This window comes from Paroedura picta, chromosome 5, assembly GCF_049243985.1.
Source record: "Paroedura picta isolate Pp20150507F chromosome 5, Ppicta_v3.0, whole genome shotgun sequence".
Lineage (NCBI taxonomy): Eukaryota > Metazoa > Chordata > Lepidosauria > Squamata > Gekkonidae > Paroedura > Paroedura picta.
The window spans coordinates 75,926,287-75,952,311 of NC_135373.1; the positions used below are offsets into that span (position 1 = coordinate 75,926,287).

General features: G+C 41.5%; 1 protein-coding gene across 2 annotated transcripts in view; it reads right to left on the bottom strand.

Moving 5' to 3' along the window:
• Nucleotides 1-25,729, bottom strand: part of GXYLT1 (glucoside xylosyltransferase 1) — a 33,861-nt gene extending 8,132 nt beyond the window's left edge. The window contains exons 1-5 of one of the 2 annotated variants that reach the window (XM_077338571.1): nt 25,348-25,729; nt 14,094-14,186; nt 10,177-10,351; nt 8,232-8,357; nt 7,219-7,470 (exon numbers count right to left, since the gene is read on the bottom strand). In XM_077338571.1, the coding sequence (XP_077194686.1) occupies nt 7,219-7,470; nt 8,232-8,357; nt 10,177-10,351; nt 14,094-14,186; nt 25,348-25,565 (864 nt within the window). In that variant the 5' untranslated portion in view covers nt 25,566-25,729. The remainder of the gene's footprint in view (nt 1-7,218; nt 7,471-8,231; nt 8,358-10,176; nt 10,352-14,093; nt 14,187-25,347) is intronic. The other variant, XM_077338572.1, reaches the window with a different exon arrangement.
• Between the last annotated feature and the right edge of the window lie 296 nt (nt 25,730-26,025).

The window sequence follows — 26,025 nt, forward strand, 5'->3', positions numbered from 1 at the left end:
CCGGCAGAGGGGCGGAGGAATGGGCGTCGCCGGCTGAAGGGGTGTGGCCATGAGGGGTCCGCGGGCGGGGGAGTTCTGGGGGGGTGGCATAAGAGGGAATTGGAGGGACGATTGTCAGAGGGGGAAAGCGCGGCAGGCTCGGTTGTGGGTGGGGGGGCAAGTCGGGAGGCTTTCTGGCCAGCTCGGCGGAGCGCAGACGGGAGGATGGGCCAAGCAGGCAATAGACTCCTTGGACCGCAGGTGACACTCGGAGCAGCAAATCAGGAGCCGCAAAGTGGCTCTTGATTCGCCCCTCAGAGTTTTTATCACGGACGGATAAAAAGATTATTACAGATTACAGGCCACCCCTATTGAGCCCATAGACTCAGGGTGGTGCAGAACATCTGTAATACAACTAAATACAACTAAAAGTGGACATCTGTAATACAACTAAAAGCGGACTGGAGTGGTGAGAGGAGTTGGGACTCATCGCGTACCTGATTGGCTGTCCATCCAATTAATGGCCAATCATGTATGCTGTGGTCCCAACCCAGGCTATATCCCCCTCCAACTTCTTCCACATGGAAGAGTGCCAGCCTGCTCTACTGGACTGACGATGAATGGTAAACCAGCCAATGAGTACAAGCTGGGAGGGAGGGGCCTAGGACTGCGGTCACCCAGCCAGTGACTGGGGCAGGTGTGCCAGTGGGCAGAAGGAGGGGGTACAGCCCAGGCCTTGCCCGTGCTGCCTTTGAGCCTCCTGTTTGGGTGGCTGCACTGGTGGCCGGGAAGGAGGGAACAGACCCAATCTTGCTTGCGCCATCTTCGAGCCTCCCGCCTCTTTCATCCCTCCCCCTTCCCTTCTTTACCCCTTTCTTTCCTTTCCTTCCTCCCTCCCATCTTCCTTCCCCCTCCTTTACCCCTTTCTCCTTCCCCACCTGGAGATCCTATCACAGTGGGCTTTGCCTCTAATAAATAAATCCAGTAAAAAACATATAAATACATTAAAATTGCTGAAAGCTACCATTAGATCCCTGCAGAATCTTTGCTTGTTGGTTCCCCATAAAGGGGAAATGTGGGAGGAAATCCCAACCAGTCAGGGAGCCACAGAGGGTGTTCTGATCTTCCAGGCACACTGGACTCAACTGGATGCCTGCTGGAAGATCTCTATCTTCTAGGCCCTGAGGAACTGTGCTAGCTCCGTCAAGGTCCCGATGATCTCCAGGAGCTCATTCTACCAGATGGGGACGTGCCTTCAGTGCAATGAAGTCATCCAACCTGGTTAAGTCATGCTTCCACTTGCTCTCGTGGGGCTATGCAAATCCTACAAGATACTGCATTGGACCATCCAGTTGTGTGCAAGCCCTGCTCCATATGACCTTCATGGGTATTTTCCTTTCCTTTTTCCTTTATTGCTATTATATTCTTCATTGTTCTCTCTCTCTTTTGGGGGGAGCTGGGAAGTAGATGGCTTTGCTCCACTGAAGAGAAGAAACCTTCAGGTAGGTCCCAATGTTTCATTCTCCTTCAGTAGAGGAAGTCATCCATGCAGGTTATCTTTGTCCAAGCTATAGTGTGGGTTCCTAAAATGTCAAAGGTTCCACTACCTGTTAAAGAACCCTTCTGCCAAAGGCTGCTTCTGCTGAATCCATCTAGTCGATCCTGTAATGTTTGAGGAAGGTATAGAAGGATGTCCAACTGGCTGCTCTACAGATTTCCACTGAGGTTCTTGTGAAGATGTTGCTGCGGTTGTAACTGAATGAGTGGTGACCACCCTGACCAGTGTTAAGACATATGCTTCATGTATGAATATGCACTACTTTACCCATTAGGGTAGAGCAGATTTTGCCACTTTTTAAAACAAATGTTGGCTACTACAAGAGACAAATATGGAACCAGAGTCTGAAAGCAACTGTTCTCTTCAGGTTAATGCACATAACTCTGCACACTTCAAGTTTGTACCACACTTTCTCCTTTGGATGCCTTGGGTTTGCAAAGGATGGTAGTATCAGTAACTGATATGGAATGTTGAGTTAATTTTGAATACAAAAGAAATGTCTGTTCTTACAGACACAGAATCTTTAGGGAAAATGTAGAATTCTTTTTTTTATATAATTTTATTATTTATTATTATATGAAGCATTTACAGAAAAGTAAAGAGAAAAAAGCGACCAGCTGATATGGTTTGCCATCCTCTTTTAACATACATATTCAGTTCCCATCACATATTAATCCTAATCTAGAAGTTCTTACCTTTTTTCTTAGCAAAATGATTGTTAATACATATGAGAGTATGATCTATTATAAGAATATATTCTATTATTATCTTAAGTGATATACGGTCAGTCCCTTCATAAATTGGCCCTGACCTAAGAGTTACTGCTGCTGTCTTGTTAATACATATGAAGTATAGTTTGTCATCTTCTTTTAGCATACATATTGGCATACATATTCAGTTCCCATCACATATTGATCCTGATCTAGAAGTTATTACCATCTTTCTTAGCAGAGTAATTGTTGATACATATAAGAGTATAATCTATTATAAGAATATATTCTATTATTGTCTTAGATGATATAAAGTCAGTTCCCTTCATATATTGGTCCTGTCCTAAGAGTTACTGCCGCTGTCTTCCCCACAGGAAACCAGGAGAATGCTCCACTGTTCAACACATCCTTCAGGTGGTCACAGAAAATGAAATTGTGTTTTTTTCTATAGTGGAGTATTTCTGATTGTCCTTCTGTCAGGGCCAAAGAAGTCTCTTGCTTGATTCTTGCTTGCAGTCGCCTTTAAGTAGGCTCTGTATACTTTATCAATCTGGATCTCTTCCTCTGGTCGCACAGAGATATCTCCTGATAGCTTTTTGCGTGCTGTCGCCTTTGAATAGACTCTTTTTATTTTGCTGATCCAAATCACTTCCTGCTCTAAATAGACTTCCAGGTTTTCGGTGCTTTCCTTCCTTAAATCTGTTTTCCCAAGTTCTTCCAAGGTGCTTTGGATTTTTACGTCCCTAACTCTCTCCCCCTCCTGTTGATTAACTTCCAGACATTGAATTCTCGTTTGTATTGTTAACTGAGCTGTGTCCTCATCAGCTGCTCTCTCCAGACCGTCGGCTCCGTCCAAAAGCTCCCCCTTAGTCCCTCGGATTTCCTTTTCCACCTTATTGACTGCTTTCAGTATCTTTGAGTTCCCTTCGCATAACAAATGGAAAAGCTGTGCCTTAGTTAATTCTTCCATAGTTCTAGGCAGTCACAAAGTATAAACAGAGTCTCGTGAGGTCTCGCGGGAGCACGAGCGATCCCAAATTATCAGTTTGTCGATCTCCGTATCAAGTCAGCTTCCCCCACTGAACTCTCTCCAGCAAAACTTTAAAGTCTCTCTTTTCTTAAGCTCTCTCTTTGTTTGGTTAGTGGGTATAATTAGCTGGGAGCCTCTCACTCGACGAAAGAAGGAATTCACTTGTAAATTGGTTGGGGGGGGAGACCTTGTGGGGAAAGAAAAGGAAAAGCCAGAAAGCTTTCAATCCTTACTGTTGTAGACTTCAGCTCCTGTCAGTCTAGTAAAAGATGATCTGGGAAGAATGTAGGGTCAGCTGGTCATTTCAGGCTTAGAAAGTTATTTACGACAAGGGCGCCATCATGACCTTAAGCACATGCCGCGGTTGATCCGGAGAGCTTCGTCTCCCTCCCTCTCCACGGATCTGTAGGACCCTCAGGATGCCGTACCCGGTTCCTGGGGCGACCGGTGAGTAGATTTGCATATCTGCTCAGGTCTGCCAGGTGCAGTTGCTCCTGACCCTCAGCATGGCTTAAGAGCCGGACAGAAGCCCAGCTGTTACGGCGCCATCTTCAGTCGTTTCCGGAAAATGTAGAATTCTTTACTGGATGAGTGCTGCCATTTCTGACACATTTCTGTCTAACACTACCAAGAAGGTGAACTTCCATGACAGAAACCTAAGCTCTACTGATTTTAATGGTTCAAAGGGGCTTTCATGATAGCTTGCAGCACTGTTGAGAAGCTACAAGTGGGAAACCTGTGCCTAACAAGTGGGGCCAATTGCCTTGTTCCACAAGAATTTGGCCAAAGGAGTCAGCATCATTTGCCCTGTGCCTGATAGGAACAGCATGGGGGGGGGGGAAACCAGCCCCAGTGCCATGCTTGGGTTGGCTCATCCATGGCTGAGCACCATGTTTCAGTCTGCCTGCATAGCCATATATCTAGAGGAAAGGAAGCTTGCCAGGTTCCATGGGAGATTTATTCCTGAGCTTCCCTTTGCCCCTGGAGGAAATTCAGTATTGGTTTGACTGCGTTTCCCCAGTTCCTAACTACAAAGTGCCTTCTAGCCTGGCATTCAACCTGTGATGGTCTCCTGTTTTCTGCAATGCCACACTGTGGTGATGGGAGGCTGCTAGGCTGGATGGCACTGCTTGCATCCTATGTATCCTGTGTATCCTGCTGCAGCAGATGGGCTGGTTGGAATGGCGTATCTGGCCTTCCTTATTCTGCATGGGGGGGGGGGGAGGTTGAAGCTTGAAACTTCAGGTTGCTCTCCTGGTGTCACTGGACTAACTCTTCCAGGAGTTTTTCCAGACCCCCAGCTTCAGGCAGTGGTGGCCTCTCCATGGCTTCCTTCTTTTTCCTGCTTGCCACAGTGGTTGATTTCTTGGCAGCCATATTTGCTCTGTCTCCATAATGTAGATTTCCAGGTTTTAAAGCCTTCCCACTGTCATGATGATAGTCTGAGGGAGAGTGCTTGCACTTGAAAACTCACACCTTGAATATATCTTTGTTGGTCTTAAAGGTGGTCAAAAATTCAAAAGCTTTTTAAAATATATATTTTAATGTTTTCCAAAATTTTGGCATTGTGCAAAGCCTAAACATCCTAGCAAAGAAGTAAAGCTACTCAAAGGGTCATCTACAATCTCTCCAATACAGGTCCTTTCAAGATGTGCACCTACCAGACTGGATGGAGGCATGACCTAACCAGTTTGGATGACTTCCCCCACCGAAGGAGAACTATGTCTCTGGAATTGTCACTACATTAGATTAGAAGATAGTCACTATCTCATTTTAGGAATTTGTTAAAGATTCTACCTTCTAGGTTTTACAGGGTTCCATTATATTGGTTACACAACTAATTTTCCACATTGTTTTAAACAGGTCCCTCTGCCAGAAATAGGATTTGTTTATTTTTTAAAAAGAATAAATCTAGCTGGTGATGCACTGCTGAGAATTAGGTTAACATGACAAAGAAACTCCTGCAGCAACTTAAGGTACTCTACTAAAACCAAAGTTAATCTTTGATTGTTTTCTATTCCAGGTAACAAAAAGAAATGACTATTGGTTCAAGAAGACCTATAAAGGCAGTTCTACCACCATTTCACACATTGGCCAACTAACCTCAGTTTGAAGCAATAATTTCTGTACACACAGAAATAAAGAATATAAGGTATTATAGTGTATTTCATGAGGTAATGGCTAAGGAGGGTATTCATTCTGTTCTAAAGCTGCTTGATCACTTTTAAGTTTACAGTTGTCAAATAGCAAGAAATTAAAAGGAAGATAGACAGTTAACGTGTAAAGAAATGATGAAACAGAAGAAACTAAAATAATGTAATTTAGGTAGAATGTCTAAATAAAATTTTGGTTTATATAACAAAACAGGATTTTTTCAGGGAGAACTGAATCACTGATTGTGCTTAAGAGTAATCAGCAGATGATTAATAAATATGATTGGATACACTGTTCTTACTAGGTGATAGACTTCATCTGGAATTGCTTATTTCAAATGACAGAAAATGTCATTAAATCATGATACAGATTATAAGCAGCAATATATGAAAATGTAATGCTTGGCACTTTTCTTGCTTTCCCCTGCAAAAGTTCCTGTGATGTTATAAGCCAACTACCAGTTCGAATATAATAATCAGGAACTATATGGGTCTTGCATATTCTTAGAAATTTCAGTATGTGAAGTATTATAAATGACTACTACAGGGAATAAGCATAGTTCTCATAATTTAAATGCTGGGTTATGAATAGATTATTTGAACTGACTGAATAAGAATTTTGAAAAGTTTCACACACTTTACAGCATAGTTTTGTTTTTTTGAGAAATTGAAGATTTGTAGTAAGTGGTCCAGTAGTGCCACCTTCTGGTCTTTTTGTCATCTACATTTACCCCACAAGCAAAGGAGCTTCACAGAGGAGACTGACTAGCATGCAGAAGACTGGGGACTAGGGGGAAAGATTAGATTTTCTTAGTATGTGTTTGTTGTTGCGTTTTTTTTTGCTGGCAAATTACAGCTGAGTTATGGCAACCCCATAAAGATTTCAAGGCAAGAGCCGTTAGTTAGTTTGCTGTTGCCTGAATCCACATCTCAGCCCTGGTATTCTTTGGTGGTCTCCCATCGAAATACTATCCAGAGGTTGACCCTGCTTAGCTGTCAAGATCTGATGAGATCAGAGCGCCTAGGTTAGCCAGGTCAGGGCATAAATAAATGTATAGTTAAGTTTATTTTCAAAGTTCTGATTTCGGTTTCCTATTTGACTATATGTGTGTGTACTTAGTATAATCTTTATGAAACTGTATCCTAGTTCTTCACTTAAGCTAAAGTTCCCTTACAAGCTGGCTGCTTAGCCCACAGTACTGAATATATATGGAAGACATCTTATTGATTTTCCCTTCATGGCAGAAAAGGGACGTCCTATACACCTCACAGAGCTTCTTGTGGCGCAGAATGGTAAGTGGCAGAAATGCTGTCTGAAGCTGTCTGTCCATGAGTTGGGAGTTTGATCCCAGCAGCCGGCTCAAGGTTGACTCAGCCTTCCATACTTCCGAGGGTGGTAAAATGAGTACCCAGCTTGCTGGGGGGTAAACGGTAATGACTGGGGAAGGCACTGGCAAGGCCACCCTGTATTGAATCTGCCATGAAAACACTAGAGGGTGTCACCCCAAGGATCAAACACCTTTACCTTTATACACCTCACAGTGTAGCTGCTCAGATATGTTCTGGGGCAGATAATCAAGCCTTCTCTTCCAAAATGATGGCAGTTCTACCAAGAGGATCTGAAGGGACTGGATATAATCCATGTTACATCAGTCTTATTTAATGCACAATCACACAGCATGCTCCTTTCCTAACTATGAGTGTTCAATGAAAGAGAATATAGTTAAAGTGATAGTTAACATACCTTTTTAGCCTGAATATTAAATGGTAATGATAGTGTATACATACCTTGAAATATTTTCTTCTTATACGGGTCATATTCATTAACATTACTCCAGAATTTATTCCAGTTTTTCCATAATATGGATGCCTAGCAAAGCGATTATACCATCCAATACGAGGCTCCTCATGCTCTGGAGCCATTGCAGCAATTTGAGAAGAATTAAAATTTTTCAAAATAGACCAAATATCATCAACAGGTCTTAAGAACAAGATGTCTGTATCAACGTACAACAAAGAGTCCACATCTTTGAGAATTAACTGTAAACAAAAGATGTTCAGAAACATGTATTAGGTTAAACCTGAGCCTTCGGGGAGGGCGGTATATAAATCTAAATAAATAAATAAGTAAATAAATAAATTTCTGAAACCCATTTTGCCCAGTTATTGTAGAAGTGCAACATGCATTCATCACAACAGAAAGCTTTCAATTATTTGTTTTTCACAACAATGCTGCTGCATGCAAATTCAAAGGATAACAAATACAAAGCATAATTTGGGATATTAACCATGTACAAAAGTTTAACATTTCCCAGAATGATAATTGTTTTATCGATCTTATACAATGCTAACAATATTTGATATGTTCAGGTTACTTATTTCTTATTGTGAAATGTTATTGCTTCACTCTTCTATAATTTGTATTATTATAAACCATTCAGAGACACATTTGTATTGCTAAATAAATCAACAGAAGTTTGTTTTCATATTGAGTGCAGACAGTATTCAGCATATGCCTTACATACCGGCATGCACGTTTTCCTTGCATAGAGACCCCAGAGGCCCAATGTGTAACCAAGACCTGACTTTTCTCTCACTTGAATACGAGAGGGAAAAATTTCTGTATATAAACAAATTGAATATAAACTGCTAAGCGTTCATCGTTCAGAAGAATTTCTGTTTAGCGAAGCAGTTAAAGTTTTCAGCTGCTGGGAGCCCTAACTGTATGTACCTTTAATGGAGCACACTACATTACTCTAAAAAGAATATTAAGAATTTTGCCACAGGTAACACCCACTTACAGGCAAGAAAAGTCTTTGAGATGCACAGGGCTTGAATAGTTTCTTCCATTCTGCTGCATTTTCAGTTGGAAATGAGATGGGATACAAAGTATAATTAAATTTTCCTTGATATGCCATACTGTCAAGCTGAAAAAAGCAAATAACATTTCATGTCAAAAGAAATTCTATAAGCAACTGTTCAAGTAAATAATTTTCAGTACGGCATCAGCTTATGTTTCCCTGTTTCTTCACTAAATAGAAAAGTGTTTTTAAAAATTGCAAGCATGTTTAAAGATTTGCTAATATCATCAGCAAAGGGCCTCAACATATGTACTATTTATGGCATTGTAGGGATATCTTGTGCTCTTAGAACAATAATTTGTAAACAGTCAGATTTCTGCAAAATGCTTTTTCAGAAATATGATAAAACAAAATAAATACAAAAGGCTACAACACAATAAATTAACATGTAAGGCACTGAAGCAAGCGTATTTTCAAAGCAGTTTTTATGTTGTAGCTTTGTTTTCTCCTTCTTTTAAGAGCATGACTGACTTAGCTGTATGTGGACATGAGTGACTTAACAAGAATAAGTTTGGGACAAATTTTCTGATCAACCAAAATTACTATATTGACAAGGACTTATTGTAACTGTAAACTTAGACAAGAGATGGATAAAATATAAAAAATTAACTGGTTACATTTTAATTATACAGATCAAATCCCACAGTTTACCACAATTTAGGAAGCAAGGATAAACTGTAACAGCTTTCGCCTATGTAATTGAGCAGGGCCCCTCCTACGTGAGCCCTGTCCAGACTTTACTTTCCAGTCTGCGGGCCAATTGGGATGCGTGCAGCATGTCCCAATTGGCCCGCAGACTGGTTGCTCCTGGCCCCACCAACCCAGCCAGGGGCACTCCGGCACTATTAGCTCCTATATGCCCCTGCCTGCCGCCGCGGACAGACGTTGGTGGTGCTGCGGAGCGGGAGGCATGGAGTTCCCACCTACATTCCCCCCTGGGCCAAAAAGCCCTGCCACTGCCTCATAGAGCCCACCTGTGGGCTTTTTGACCCTCCAATCAGGGTGGGCGGGGAGGGCTGCCACCTGCTGCCACCTCTCCTAGGCTCACCAGGCACAAAAAGCCCCAGCCAGCCTGGGAGATACCACAACAGGACTTCCCCACTTTTTCACTCTCTCCTCTCTCTTTCTACATTTTTCCTTCTATCTTTCTCTTTTTTCCTCTCTTTCCATCCCTCTCACTCTTTATCTCTTTCTTTCTCTTTCTCTGTAATTCTCTCTGTCTTTCTCTCCCTCCCTCTCTTTATTTGTGTCTGTTCTTTCTATTTCTCTTTCTTACTTTCTTTCCTTCTAACTATATTTCTTATTATCACTCTTTTTCTATCCTTTCTCTCTTTATCTCTCTTTCTACCTCTCTCTCTCTCTCTCTCTCTCTCTCTCTCTCTCTCTCTCTTTGCTATTTCCCCTCCCCCCTTCCCTCCACTCTAGCACCCATTTACAACTGGCTTTAATTCCAGTTTCATAATAAATCAACAGCATGTAATGCTACTTATAATTGCAATGCTGAGAACAGACTAGAAGGAAGCTGTTGTTTTGGAGTTTTTTTACATCAACATCTCCCTGAAAGCTAAGTAATGTTGTATAAACAGGTGCAAGGCTTTCACTAAGTAAAATTCAACTTTAACAGTTACTAAAAACACTGAAGGATAAATTTTAAAGTCCTCCCTCCATTTCAATATTACAGCTTTTAAAAATAAGAGCACTGAAGATATGCTCAATGAATTAAAGAAAACATGTTTTTCACTAATCTATAACTCATACTGTAATTTAATCCTATTACCAAAAATAAAACAGGTTTGAGAGACCTAAAGATCAACAACAGATTCATACAAGGGAAAAGTCACCTTTAACCGCTCATGTTAGCAGTTAACACACAGCATCTACTTACCATTGCTTGGAAGTTTCTATGTAGTGGGTCCTCTGCAAAGATATGAAACACTAGATGCTTGATGCTAAAAATAACGGCTGATTTCAACATAGTAATTGTCTCCTCCAATCTTTCACCACAGGCTACCACTGCCAAGTGTATCTTATCAGAAGACCGACTGTTCATAGAATCATATCTAATACAAAAGAATACAGGTAGTAATAGTTCCTATCATGCTAAAGATGAACATTTTGTCCAAAAAAGAAACATTTTTGTTACTGTTGTAAATATTTTATGTAGTAAAATACTTATGCAAGAAAACAATTTGCCAGACAATATTTACAGCACATGAATATTGAACTACTAGGAATGTGATTTGAAAGGAATTCAAGGGATGTAGTATTATGATTAGACAGAAAAAGGAAATCTGATATTTTCAGCTGATAATTTAACTGTGGTAATACAAATGGCCTTCTGATGGCATCATTTATGCACTGAGAGTATTTAAATATATTTTTATTTTGCAGCCTAGGTCCCTTTGATAGGACAGTTATTCAGTTAAAGTATGTCAAGACAGATTTTACCTAACAGATGTTCAACCCATTCACCTTTTACCACTTTCTTTCTGGCCTGCCAAAACCAGCTCAAATTAAAAGGCAATGCAAACAGTAAGCCTAAATTATGTTCAGCCATCAATATATGCTCTGACAGAAAAAGAAAGTTCCACTTTAATGAAATAACCACCACTTGCAAGTGCTTTTGTGTGCACTGGCTCCCAAATACTAAGCTCAACAAGATTATTTCCAGTCCTTTGGGGTTCAAAAACGACAGGTGGGAAGGAGCCAATTTGAAAATAAGAGGTCATATCACTGTGTTTGAACACCAGGAAGCTGGCAGAGACACTGGACTGGTCTGATAATCAGTCTCCAACCCTATTATCAAATATAGTACTACCACTATCAAGTATTTGGTTACTTTGTAAACTGGATAAGTATAATGAACTTGAATATCCAATATTAGCATGGACAGGAATGATCATTATAGCTGTGCTGGTATCCGTCTGGATGACAAGGCATAACCTAGGATGAAATCAGTAGTTAAACTCTATCTTGCCTGTTCAGATAACTGGAGTTCTGGATGCAGGAATTAATGTAATAAATAAATCACTCCTCCCAAGTAGGATCCCAGTTCATTTTTGTTTCCTATTTCTTTTTTTTTAAATCTTCAGTGGAAAGGAGGGAGAGCTAATGAGACCTAGGATGGACTGTGTTCAGCTTTCTTCCATCCCACTTCAATTTGCCTCAACGTTGTGTATAAAGGAAATTAGGAAATCTCACCTGAGTATTAATAATCAGAACGACAAGACATGAACAGTGGAAATAATACTAATCAGATACTGCACTGATTTTCCTGAACTGTCCCTATATACACATCTAAAATATACTGAAGGCCCAGCCAAAGGAAGTCGCATTATTGTTCCGTTTATTAACCAGTTTGAACTAGCATCTCTGCGCTGAAGCGAACAGTATTAGTGACAAGTGTTAAAGATTAAAATGAGTATTCAAATAACTAGCATGGCCAAAGGTTTGTTAATGAAGAGGACACTGTAAAAATAACAATATTTACTAGTTTTTCACAAATAATATGACTCGCTATTAAAGAACAATCCAGTAACACCAAAATATGCATGTCTTCTTTACTCTTAATAACTTCAGAGTTGCATGCACACAGAAGCTTCACATTCTGTTGTAAAAGAGACTACTACATATGCACAGAAAGCATGCAAACATTCCTTTCTATTTCCATAAAAGAAATACAAAACCTGTAGCTGCTGAATCCCATTTAGTTTAACTTACAAGATAACTTGATATTTGTTTAAACAAATTTTGATTTTTTACAAGTTTGAATCAGGTATTTTTTATATTTCTATACAAATAACATTTTGAAATGAAAATTACAGACCATATTCAGAAGCTAAACTAAGGCCAATTAACTCTGTTATCACACTTCAGGCACATGGCTAGAGTTGGAGCTTATTTGCTTTCCCCAAACTAGTTTAGAATTCTAGCTTGGGTTGGGGAGGACAAAGTCCAATTTGCCCAGGTACCTCTATTTGGATCTTTAAACCAACTGGATTTTATTTCTGTGCAAGAAGTGCATTCCAGGATGTCTGGCTCCAGGTCAGTGACTACCCCATCATGGTTATCAGGGATGTTAAGCTCGCTCTTGTATAGTTCTTCTGTATAATTTTGCCACCTTTTAAAAATCTCTTCTGCTTCTGTGAGGTCCCTACCATTTCGGCCCTTTATCATACCCATCTTTGCATGAAATGTTCTCTTCATATCTCCAATTTTCTTGAAGAGATCTCTGGATTAATGATCACCAATCAAAACAAAACCTGCTTTTCTAATAGGCATGTGCAAAGAAAAGAAGATTCGGATCATTTTCTGTTTAGACTGAATGAGTTTGTCTGAATCACCCATACTGGGTTTTGATTTGGCTGAATCAATTCGGAAAAAGCCAAATTGTTTTGGCACCATTGAAACCAATGGTGCCATTCAAATGTATGGGAATTGCCCCCATTTCATCTTTTCTGGGGATGGGGGATTGAGATAGATGCATGACACTTACAGTGTGGCTGCAGGAGCCTCTCCTCAAAAGAACCCTAAAGTTTCAAAAAGATTAGACCAGGGGTTTCAATCCAATCTTCATTATTTCCTACAGTGAGAGCAGACCAGAGAAGCCTGCTGCCTTCTCCAATCCTCCAGGGACAAAAAATCAGTCTTGGTTGTTACAACAGCACAGCATTGTCACATGATAACATTTGGGGGAAGGGGAGAGACAAGGGAATGTGGAATGAAGGTACACTATTGGGGGGAAGAGACATGGCATATGGAGGAGGGGAGTGCTAGGGCCTTTCCCATGGGAGGGGGACTAAGGGAGGGGGGAAGAAAGCCAGCAACAAGGAACAGGGTGTGCCCAAACATTCAAAATGGCAGCGCCATGAAAAACTAATGCATGCATTTCCACACTGAACTGAAATAGACCCCCTTAGGTCCTGCTTCAAAAGTGAAAAATGGATTTATGGGGATTCCTTTGCTGTGGGGCAAGTGAGGGTGCAATTCAGGTATCTGCCTGAAAATGCAAACTTCAGTGTGGAAATTGACAAAAAAATTGACCCTTTAAAAATGCAAATCCAAATAGTCCCTAGTGCAGAAACAGTCCTAGTCTGAAGCAGCACAGCAAAGTTTGAGCTCAGTGGCACCTTTAAGACAAAAAAAGTTTTATTCAAGGTATAAGTTTTTGTGCCGTATGCACACTCCATCAGATACAGTGAAGCAGAATTATCTTAACCCTTCCATATAGGTAGGGCTAGCAAGAGTCAAGATGCATAGTTAAGGGTGATTATAGATGAGATTGCCAATTTGCTATAACTAAATGTGCAATTATTAGCTGTATTCATTGCTTGATTCCAACTTTACTTTTGATTCCAACTTTACTCTTAATTAGCCTTTCTTGGCAACTACCCCCCCCCCCGGCACGCACACACCTATATGCAACATTTAAGGGAAACTGTTTCAATGTAACTGAAGGAGTGTGTATCTGCATATGCTAAGCCTCCCTGCTTGAACTTGTTTGGCCTTGGGGTTGCCACTGGATTTAAGTGTCATTTGTTAACTCTTGTTTACTTATACATCTTTTAAGTCTTCCATGCCTTCCATTCCTGGAAATGTTACATTCTAGTGGTGGTAGTGGTCAATAGTTTGAATTATTGGAACTAAATTAGTGGAACTAAATCCACTCTGATTAAGGGATATGGTATAAGAAATGTAAAGGAAAAGAATCATCATTGTTTCAACATTTTCTTAAATTTTCCAATAGTTACTAGCATGGCTAAAATTAGCTAATTGAGCAATTAAGATTCTGTCAAAGCCTACCTACAAGCAGCTTCCCAAAAGCAGTTCATTCCACAAACATCAGAGGGCAGCATCCAATAGGAATTCCAGTAAGATACAGATACATTCTTACACCTAACAGGATAAGATAGAAACAATCCTGTGTAAATATTATTGGTCTAATCCCTAATGAAATATTTTTGCTTGCTCATAGAAAAATTAAGTCACTAATTAATCATTAGTGGCTGAAGGAAGAACTTCATAGAATGTATATTATTAGTTTAAGTTTATTACATTCCAGGACAATTGTAACCAGAGAGTAATTGTACACAACTAACAGTGCAAGCCTAAGCAGAATTACACCCTTTTAATACTCACTGACTTCAACTAACTAAAAAGGGTGTAACTCTGCTCAAGATTCTCACAGTGCAATCCTAAGCATGGAGCCTAATTCTACTGAAACATGATTTAATTGTTGGCTCATAGTAGAATTTCTTAAATATATCAGATTATTTGTTGGCTACAAAATAGCAAGCTTAAAAATATTTTCTAAAAGTCAGATACTTAAAACCTTTTCCAAAGTCCAAATTCTGAATCAAAACTGTCATCATATACTGCTGAATTACTTAAAGACATCTTAACTTAAAGAGATCCCCAATCACTGGCTGTGGTTGCAACTATCATTTTGGGAAGGAACTCAAAAGTTGAGCTAAACAATAAAAATAATGTAAAACTTGTTAATTATTTATTATAGTGCACAGTTAAAAACAGAATAAAAACATCTTAAAAACTATACCGAACTAACAACACATAGGACCAAACGCGTTTCGACCCTTCTGGGTCTTCCTCAGTGGTCAAAATTATAATAACACACTATATAGTACTCCTGGGCCAAAGCCGAAAGGACGCTCAGTTGTGGAAGTAACTGGTGGCGAAAAGACAGTCCGATGCTGTAAAGATTTTTATTCCATAGGAACCTGGAACGTCAGATCCATGAATCAAGGCAAGCTGGACGTGGTCAAACAAGAAATGACAAGACTGAACATCGACATTTTAGGAATCAGTGAACTAAAATGGACAGGAATGGGTGAATTTAATTCAGATGACCATCAGGTATACTACTGTGGACAAGAATCTTGCAGAAGAAATGGAGTAGCCTTCATAATCAATAAGAGAGTAGGAAAAGCAGTCTTGGGATACAATCCCCAAAATGACAGAATGATCTCAGTTTGAATCCAAGGCAAACCATTCAACATCACAGTGATCCAGGTCTATGCCCCAACCACTGCTGCTGAAGAGGATGAAGTTGATCAGTTCTATGAAGCCTTACAACACCTTCTAGAAGCAACGCCAAAAAATGATGTGCTTATCATCATGGGGGATTGGAATGCTAAAGTAGGAAGCCAAAAGATAACCGGGATAACAGGCAAGTTTGGCCTTGGAGTACAAAATGGAGCAGGGCACAGGCTGGTAGAATTTTGTCAAGAGAATACAATGGTCATAGCAAACACTCTTTTCCAACAACCCAAGAGACGACTCTACACATGGACATCACCAGACGGTCAACACAGAAATCAGATTGACTATGTGCTCTGCAGCCAAAGATGGAAAAGTTCTATCCAGTCAATAAAAACAAGACCAGGAGCTGATTGTGGTTCAGATCATGAGATTCTTGTTGCAAAATTGCTTAAATTGAAGAAAGTAGGGAAAAGCACTAGGCCACTCATGTATGAACTAAATCATATCCCCAACGAATACACAGTAGAGGTGACAAATAGATTTAAGGAATTAGATCTGATAGACAGAGTGCCTGAAGAACTATGGACGGAGGTTCGCGACATTGTACAAGAGGTAGCAACTAAAACCATCCCAAAGAAAAAGAAATGCAAGAAATCAAAATGGCTGTCTGAGGAAGCTTTACAAATAGCTAAGGAGAGAAGGGAAGTGAAAGGCAAGGGAGAAAGAGAAAGATACACCCAATTGAATGCAGAATTCCAGAGAAAAGCTAGAAGAGATAAGAATGCCTTCTTAAATGAACAGTGCAAACAAATAGAAGAAAACAATAGAATGGGGAGGACCAGAGATCTTTTCAAGAAAATTGGAGATATGAAGAGAACGTTTCATGCAAAGATGGGTATGATAAGGGACCAAAATGGTAGGGACCTCACAGAAGCAGAAGAGATTAAACAAAGGTGGCAAAATTATACAGAAGAGCTATACAAGAGCGAGCTTAACATCCCTGATGACCACAATGGGGTAGTTACTGACCTGGAGCCAGACATCCTGGAATGTGAAGTCAAATGGGCATTAGGAAGTCTGAGCAACAATAAAGCTAGTGGTGGTGACAGCATTCCAGTTGAACTATTCAAAATCTTAAAGGACGATGCAGTAAAAGTGCTACACTCAATATGCCAACAAATTTGGAAAACTCAACAATGGCCACAGGATTGGAAAAGGTCAGTTTACATTCCAATCCCAAAGAAGGGCAATGCCAAAGAATGTTCAAACTACCGCACCATTGCACTAATTTCTCATGCTAGCAAAGTTATGCTCAAAATCCTACAAGCTAGGCTCCAGCAATATGTGGACCGAGAACTTCCAGAAGTACAGGCAGGATTTCGAAGAGGCAGAGGAACTAGAGATCAAATTGCCAACATACGCTGGATCATGGAGAAAGCTAGGGAGTACCAGAAGAACATCTACTTCTGCTTCATTGACTATGCTAAAGCCTTTGATTGTGTGGAGCACAACAAATTGTGGCAAATTCTTAAAGAGATGGGAATACCAGAGCATCTTATTTGTCTCTTGAGAAATTTATATGCAGGTCAGGAAGCAACAGTGAGAACTGAACATGGAATCACTAACTGGTTCAAAATTGAGAAAGGAGTGCGGCAAGGCTGTATACTGTCGCCTTGCCTATTTAACATTTATGCAGAGCACATCATGAGAAATGCGGGATTAGAGGAGTCACAAATTGGGATCAAGATTGCAGGGAGAAATATCAACAACCTCAGATATGCAGATGATACCACTCTAATGGCAGAAAGTGAAGAGGAACTAAAGAGCCTGTTGATGCGGGTGAAGGAGGAGAGTGCAAAAGTTGGCTTGAAACTCAACATCAAGAAAACAAAGATCATGGCATCCAGCCCTCTCAATTCATGGCAAATAGATGGGGAAGAAATGGAGATAGTAACAGATTTTATTTTCCTGGGCTCCAAAATCACTGCAGATGGGGACTGCAGCAAAGAAATTAAAAGACGCTTGCTCCTGGGGAGGAAAGCTATGGCAAATCTAGACAGCATCCTAAAAAGCAGAGACATCACCCTGCCAACAAAAGTGCGTTTAGTCAAGGCTATGGTATTCCCAGTTGCAATGTATGGCTGCGAAAGTTGGACCATAAGGAAGGCCGAGCGTCAAAGAATTGAGGCTTTTGAACTCTGGTGCTGGAGAAGACTCTTGCGAGTCCCTTGGACTGCAAGGCGAACAAACCGGTCAGTCCTAGAGGAGATCAGCCCTGACTGCTCTTTAGAAGGCCAGATCCTGAAGATGAAACTCAAATACTTTGGCCACCTCATGAGAAGGAAGGACTCCCTGGAGAAGAGCCTAATGCTGGGAGCGATCGAGGGCAAAAGAAGAAGGGGACGACAGAGAATGAGGTGGCTGGATGGAGTCACTGAAGCAGTAGGTGCAAACTTAAATGGACTCCGGGGAATGGTAGAGGACAGGAAGGCCTGGAGGATCATTGTCCATGGGGTCGCGATGGGTCAGACACGACTTCGCACATAACAACAACAACAATATAGTACTCTCTATAATGTGTAGCTGAATGGTTGAGTGGGGACTGTACCAACCAATATGTATAAATTATATCCTTTTTGGAGACCAATTCCTATGTTATGTCCCTAAAGTCACCACTCTTCGCTATCATTAAGTTCTGTACTCAGAGTGTATTCTCATGTGCGTCAGAAAAAGCTATGTAACTACCATTTTGACATCACTATTAGGTGCTCCATAAAATAAACTGAATTCTCTGCTGTCATTTTCTCTTATTGCTTCTGGGTTTTCTTTTTTTTTTTGCTTCTATTCTAATATTTTGCCAGTACAAAATTGCTAGCCAGCAGAGCTTGTGTGTGTGTGTGTAAGCCTGAGCCCACTTCATCTTCAGCAGCTGTCCCCACCCCATCATTCTTTATTGTGGATCCTACTTTGTGGAATATCATCCCTGAGGAGGTCAGGAAGGCTCCCAATACTATTATAATTTTTATTAAGAGAAAAAAGGAATTATTCAGGAGGATACTTTTACAATGGGCTATAGTTACTGGCCCTTTTTACTATGTATTTTCTTACTGCATTGTGTTTTAACTCCTATAATACACTTTTTGCCTTTCTTTTACATCATGTCTTCTGCTACTTCTGCTGAATTCTTTAAATTTTTGTAACTGCCCTAAGTTTCAATGAGAAAGTGGACTATATAATAAATAATAAATATATTCCCTGAAATTGCCTTCTTCCCTCTAGGAACCACAATTACTGGTAGACTGCATTTGTGAAGGGAAGCAGATAGAGGCTGAGCTAGGAAATTCATCTATAATGAGCACTGACTCGCTCTGTTGAACAGTTCCTAATTATAAATATAGAATATATTTTAAAATTAAGTCTTAAAATTAACTGCAAGGCCTTCTATAATTCAATAATTTAAAGCAGTTAAAATATGTTTGCACTTAATCTGTAATGAAAACCACACAATAGGCAGATGCTCAGCAGTTCTAAATTGATAGAAAACTAGTCATCTGTTTTAACTACAAGGCAGCCATGTCTCATGAAATCACTCTATCAATACTAATAGGTACCCCAAAGTTGGCAATCGTATTAACATGGAGAAACTGAATTTAGTTATTCAAGTCAAAAATGTCCTAACAGTTTAACAGGAATATACACTGTAACAACTGATATTAAACACAACTGTGAGCACACTGAAAGGGGAAAAGATGCTACATGAATTTTCAGCTCAACTTTACACCGTTTACTTCTATTATTTTACAGTAACAGAAACACAGTCTGTGTTTCTATGTCACTGCCTAGTCAGTAACTTCCCAAAAAAAATCTCCACACAAAAAACCCTTCTCTGACTTACTGTTCCTCCTGAAATTTAATAATTATATATATTGAAAGGTGATCATCAAATTAAGATGTATGTGTAACCAGACAGTTAATGTATATTAAATTGAAACTCCTTTACAAAGAATAGCTGCTGCAATCCTTGTACTGAAGCCAAGGCAACGCCTTGTGCCAGAGCTGAAGTTTCTTTTCCAATCTTATAAGTTGCTGAGCTCATGGAGAAGTGAATGAAATCATACTCTATTTTTTGGGGGAGGGGGAAGAAGGGGGGAGTCACAAAAACCAGCAGCTTTCCTATTTAAATTTGAACCTCCATCCATTCTAATTACAGGGTTCAGGCAAATCAATACAAAGCCAACTGAAAACAGATTTCTGAAGAGGCAGAAGTGTGCTTTCTGTACAGCAAACTATGAAGTCAGAATCACCTGAGGCAAGTTTCCTGTGATCATTGTAATGCTTCTGTATTAGATTCTTTCAGCTGAAATAACTAACTGCAGTTACAGTATTGCATCACACCTTTCATCTAGTACTGAGGCAACAGAAAAGATTGGTATAGGCATGACCAGAGATCTTAGCAAATTAAATCTCAATCCTTACCTTATTTATAAATGTTTAAATGCAAAATACATTACACTGAAGTCATTAACATTCTAACATGTTATCACAGGACAGCAAGAAGTGACTCATGACTAATAGTATTGGAAAGAACTGATCCCCCAAAATATCATGAAGTTGCTCATGGCACATTAATTTCTACCAAACCCCATATTTTAGCTATGAAGCAGAATTTAATCATGTTGTGCAATTTGTGAAGGTGAAAGTATCCCCTGTGCAAGCACCGAGTCATGTCTGACCCTTGGGGTGACGCCCTCTAGTGTTTTCATGGCAGACTCAATACGGGGTGGTTTGCCAGTGCCTTCCCCAGTCATGACCGTTTACCCCCCAGCAAGCTGGGTACTCATTTTACCGACCTCGGAAGGATGGAAGGCTGAGTCGACCTTGAGCCGGCTGCTGGGATCGAAATCCCAGCCTCATGGGCAGACAGCTTCAGACAGTATTTCTGCTGCCTTACCACCCTGTGCTACAAGAGGCTCTTGTGCAATTTACATAATATATTAATTAGTACTATATTTTATTATGACCTTATTTTAAAAGGACTAGAAAACATATTGATAAGAACATGCTGATAAACTGCAAAGTCCATTGTTCAAATATCATCTCAGGCTGCTTCCACAAACAAAGAGTCTCCTTTTTGCAGTCACCACTCTGCAAATATAAAGGAATGTGCATAAACACAGAAACATCCACACAGGAGTTGTCTGTACACTTTTCTCTGTAACGACAATTCCCTGTGTTTTTGCCTGCCATGCCACCAGAGGGCTTTAAATTTTAAACTAATTTTAAATAAATGGTAATTGTTAGAGTGTTACAATGGGGGATATAGTGCCTGCAAGAGATTGCCAGTAGGAAAATAGCATTGATGTGGGTAGGGCCCCGTGAAAATGCCCATCTTTATGTCCCAATAATGTGGTAATACAATTAGACTGGACTTGGTCTGCATCAAGGCAAGTTTGGTAAATAGAATTCTAAGGATGGGGAAAGGATTATTAGATCATAACATTGGGTCGTGGGTCCCCCAAAAGAGCACTATTGTTTGGAAAACAAAAAGAGGAGGGAAACGTAGAAACATTCTAAATGATAACCAAGGGTTAACTTAAATATAATTCTGCTGTCCTTTAACTATTGTTAACACACTGGAATCAGGTTATAAGATCACATGCTCCCTCCAAATCCCCTCGTCCTTACAAGTTATTTCTTTCATCTGCCATCAATCTACAACCTATCAATTTTATTGCTTGTCCTGACCTAGTATTATGAGATTGAGTTATTCTATCAATTTTCTTCACACCAAGCAGATTTTACAGAACAATATCATATCCTCCCTTAACTGCTTTTTCTTCTAGACCAGAGACATGAAAACTTTATCCTTTTCTGCCAAGTACCTGTTATCACAAAATCCTCACTATGAAGGGGAAATCTCATTACAAATCTGGATTAAGTTGTCTTTGATTTACATGAAAAGATTTCTTTTCTGTAGCTCCTACCAAAAAACAAAGACATTGTTTAAATTAAGATCATGTTTAAAAGCACTTTTTAGACATTCATTTAATTTACCAATCTGCTACTCTTAAACCCATGAGCACAGACTATCAGTCTCAATAGGAATTCCCAATACTGGCATGATTTACTAAAACATCCTCCATACACCTCTGAAAGCGCAAGGATATGTTATTTCACAACATCCTGAAAAGATGGATTCATACTAGAGACATGAAGGCTCAGAAAATACACATACCCACATTTCCCACACCCTGGGCTTTCCCCAGTTTTTGGAAAACTTGGAAATACAGGAAAAATTATTTTGATTAGTTGAACTGTACAAGGATGGAAAGGTTCAATACCCTCTTCCCTCCTCTGTCACTTTGAAAAACACTCCTGTTCCAAAAGAGGGAAGAACTAGGCACAGCACAGGAGCAGATAACAACTGACTCCTAACACTTGTATTTTCTTGAGTCAACACCCAAGTGTGTTTTTTTCCCATGCCTTGCAGAGGTAGTGGTGAATGTCTGAGTATCAACTGTTATGACTTTGGCCTTGAATCAGATATAACATAATGACAACTTCTATTTCTTTTGGGGGGGTATATTTAATTTCCATTTTTTTCATTTTTTGTAAAGTCACTCAGGCATATAGCAAAGGAAAAGAAATGGCTTCTGTACAGGGGGCAAGCATACAGTCATAGAAATACAGCTTACAACACTATGAGTATTCACAAGCTTATGGTAAGTAGTTCATAGTCTGAGGAAGAGTGCTTGCACTCAAAAGCTCACACCTTGAATAAATCTTTGTTAGTCTTAAAGGTGCTACCGGACTCTAATTTTGTTGTGCTACTTCAGACCAACATGGCTACCCACTTGAATCTACTCCCATGTATAGTTTGCTATGATTCCAGCAACAATACACTAGCCAAACTTTTAGGAGTCAAGTCCGAAATGCCTACATAGACTTTTTGCTCATCAGACATCAACAGCTCAAACAGTTTAAGCAAATTTCTTCTTCACTCTAGACTTAAAAAGATATCAGAAAATGACAGTATCATATTATTACCTAGGATAGTGATACTCACTCCATAGTTTACAGACAGCTACAATCACTATTACTATACACCAAAAGAGCCTTATTTACATTCATAGGATCATAGAGTTGGAAAGGACCTCCAGATTCATCTAGTCTAACCCCCTGCACAGTGCAGGAACTCACAACTACCTGCACATCCACAGTGACCCCAATTTCCTGGGCCAAGTGATCCCCCCACCCAAAATTCTACAGAATCCAGCCGGGCCTGGAGGAAATTTCCCTACCATTCCACAGTGGCGATCAGCAATTCCCTCGGTATGCAAGGAAGGGCCGTAAGAGACAAACATTGGCATATCTCTTCCAGCCCACCCAGTCACAATCTGCCTAAGCTCACAAAATCAGCATATCTGTCAGATGGCTATCCAGCCTCTGCTTACAAACTTCCAAAGAAAGAGAAACCACCACCTCCCAAAGTAAGCTTGTTCCACTGAGGAACCACTCTGTCAGGAACTTCTTCCGGATGTTTAGCCAAAAATTATTTTGAATTACTTTCAACCCACTGGTTCTGGTCTGACCCTCTAGGGTAACAGTCCCCAACCTTTTTAAGATTGAGGACTGCCTCCGGGGATGGCGAAGAGCCGGCGGCCTGGGCACTGTGCATGTGCATTAGCACCCCCTGGTGGTGAAAATGTGCATGCATGTGCGATTGTGCCTGCCGGCATGCCGGCGGCTGCGCCTTCCTCTTCCTCCCCTCTCACAGCAGAAAACTAGCCGGGCCACGAGTGAAGCGGCCGCTTCTCTCACAGCCTGGTGAGCTTCTCTCTGCGGGGGGGGGGAGAGGCAGGTGTGGCAGCCCATCACCGAGGCCTTCACGGCCCGGTAGCGGGCTGCAGACCGGGGGTTGATGGCCTGCGCTCTAGGGCAACAGAAAACAGCTATGTTCCATCTTCTATATGATAGCCCTTCAAGTATTTTAAGAGGGTTATCATATCACCTATTAGTCGTCTTCTCTCCAGGCTAAACAGACCAAGTTCCCTCAGCTTTTCCTCATACGGATTGGTCTCCACTTTTGGCAGGAGCCCGAACCTTATGAAACCTCGTAGCTTACCTCTTCCATCAATGTAAATGTTCCAAAGTAGGATCCACCTGACAGGTAGAGTCCCATAAGACCTTACACTTTTTTTGTTGAAATACAGGATAGGCGCTATATTGGGGGACAGTGCTCAGAACAGCAACAGGTGGCATGTCAAAAAGGCATATGCAGCTCCTGAGTTACTGAATATTACTAACCTAACATGTAAAGCAAATTAATAATTTTTAAGGAACAAGTATAATAAGGCTATGCAATTCCACCAATACTTATAAATCCAATATGGCTTATAAAAGGCATTATAACAGACTAATTACCATGGAATATTACCTATATGACACTGGATTTTGTTTATTTTAAAATTCCCTTAAGCAAATTAACTGTTCATTAGGAAACATTTGAAAATGCTGGATACACACATAGTGTTTTACTTTGCTTGTCTTCCTTCTAACCTCCCTTCTATTGCCTGTTCACAAAATATATTTATTCCTGTCTGCCCCTTTCCTTATCTGTACCATAAATAAAACTGGACATGAATGGTGGGAAGAGCTAGGACTTACAAACCTGACTGGGCCCCTGGGGAGTCACTCGCTGTGGAGCACCAACCAGGCAGGGGATGTCCTGTCCCTAACTACCTACACCTCCCTGATTGTTCCTCAGGGGGCACTCCACCACCAGAGGACCAATCAGGTGGGACCAATTAGGTGGGGGACATGCTGTCCCTGACTGCCTCCCCCTCCACATTCATGCAAGAAATGGCAGCAGTTGGGTAAGATGGCCCCAGCCTGAGCAGCCCTGCTACGCCTCGGTGGGGCTGCCCGGGTGGGTGGATGAGTAGGGAGGAAGGCAAGGAGCAACTGCCTGAGCTCACCCTGCCTCAACTAGCCTTGCTGCCATGGGAAGTAGATAAGAAATACATTTCCAAGCTGGCAGTGACAAAAAGTTTATTCAAACAATAGAACGAGTTCCTAGGTATAAAACCTCATTTTCGTATTTTACTTTGTCAGTTAACTTATTTCTTAATAGGTTTTTTTCAGGGATACTAACAAAGTCTTCAACACACTACCTTATATTTTAAGCCATATAACTTGGGTCTATTAATATAAAAGGTCCATGAAGGTAACTATCTTATAAATGACCCTAGGCAGGTGGGGGGAGGCAGGCAGCACCTGGCCAAGCTTGCCCCCACCCCAAACAGCCTCGCCACAGCCTTAAGAGACCTAGGCAGGTCTGCAGAGGCGGGTGGCAGGGGAGGCAGGGAGCACCAAGCTGAGCTCACCCACACATGCTTTTCAGTATTTATGGAAAACCACTGAAAAAGACAGCTCAAAGCGCTGGAATGAGGTATCATCATCAAAATACTAACAACAGCTAACTATATATCTATTCATGTTAAGTTTCTAGAACCTGCTCTCTTTGCTTTCGGACAACATTTATCCACTATGGTCAAGTATTTGGGGAGAACAAACTGAAAATGGAAACAGACAAGATAATAAGCGAGGGGCCAGGACAAATCTTAAAGAAGATAGATAGCTTCAAGAGAGGCTAAAATGGCAAACCACAAGCCACTCTCCAGCGTCACCTGAAAGTGCCCGGTGAACTTCAGCATGCCTTTAGACAAACTGCTCCTGCTCAGTAAAACAGCCTGCTGAATTTCAAGACGTTGATAACTGACCAGCATAAGTTAGTTTCTAGTTTCGGTGGTATTCATACGAGTGGAGGAAAGCAGAAAGAGGTATTTTCTCCACTCTTCCAAATATTTTTTACACGCAAAGTGCAAAAATATATTGCCTGTTTTTGCCACTACAAAGGCAGGAAGACAGGTAGGAAGACAGAAGTTACTCCAAAAAGGCCGAATTTTCCTTCGTTCTCCCAATGAATTGAAAGTGACTCTCCTGCCGCACACGCGGGGGGCTTGTGTGCCTCCGCATACAAGGCCCGCATACATACCCTTGGGACGGCCACGGCAGTCGCCGGCCTGTGGTTCCCGCCACGGCCCTCCAGTCGCCGCCGCCGCCGCTGAGCTGCCTCCGGACGGGGAAAGTGGGGTCTCCTCGCCGTCGCGGCGCTTCCTGCTCCAGCGACAGAGCCAGCTGACTGAAGGCGTAGAGCAATGAGCACAAGCCGCAGCCCAGGCAGAGCAGCGCCACTCGCACCAGGCGCCGCATCGCCCCGCGGCCCCGGCAGCAGCAGGCTGCAGCCGGGGCCCAACCGGGAGCGGAAATGCCGGCGGTGGCCGCAGCGTGCGCTCGGGCCCAGCACGACGCGCCAGCAGTGGCTGAGGCAAGGCAGGAAGACGCCGCCGCGGCCGCCTCAGAGGGGCGGAGGAGGAGGAGGAGGAGAGCCGGCCCAGCAAGAGGAGGGCGGCCAAAATGAGGCGGGCCGGGCCGGCTAGGGAGGAGCCCGGCGCCCCCAGCGGCATGGAGGCGCCGAGGGCCGCGGTTGGCGGCGCGTCGCCGGGAAGGCTCCCGGCGGACGGCTGGGTTGCTGGAGCGGCGTGGGAGGCGCGAGACTGGCGAAAGGCCCCTCCTTGGAGGCGCAAGTTTGAGCAACCGAGCTGGAAACTCAGGGCGACTGTAAGGGGCAAAAAAGAAATAGGACTCGGACGCGCGGTGTCATCCAGTTTTT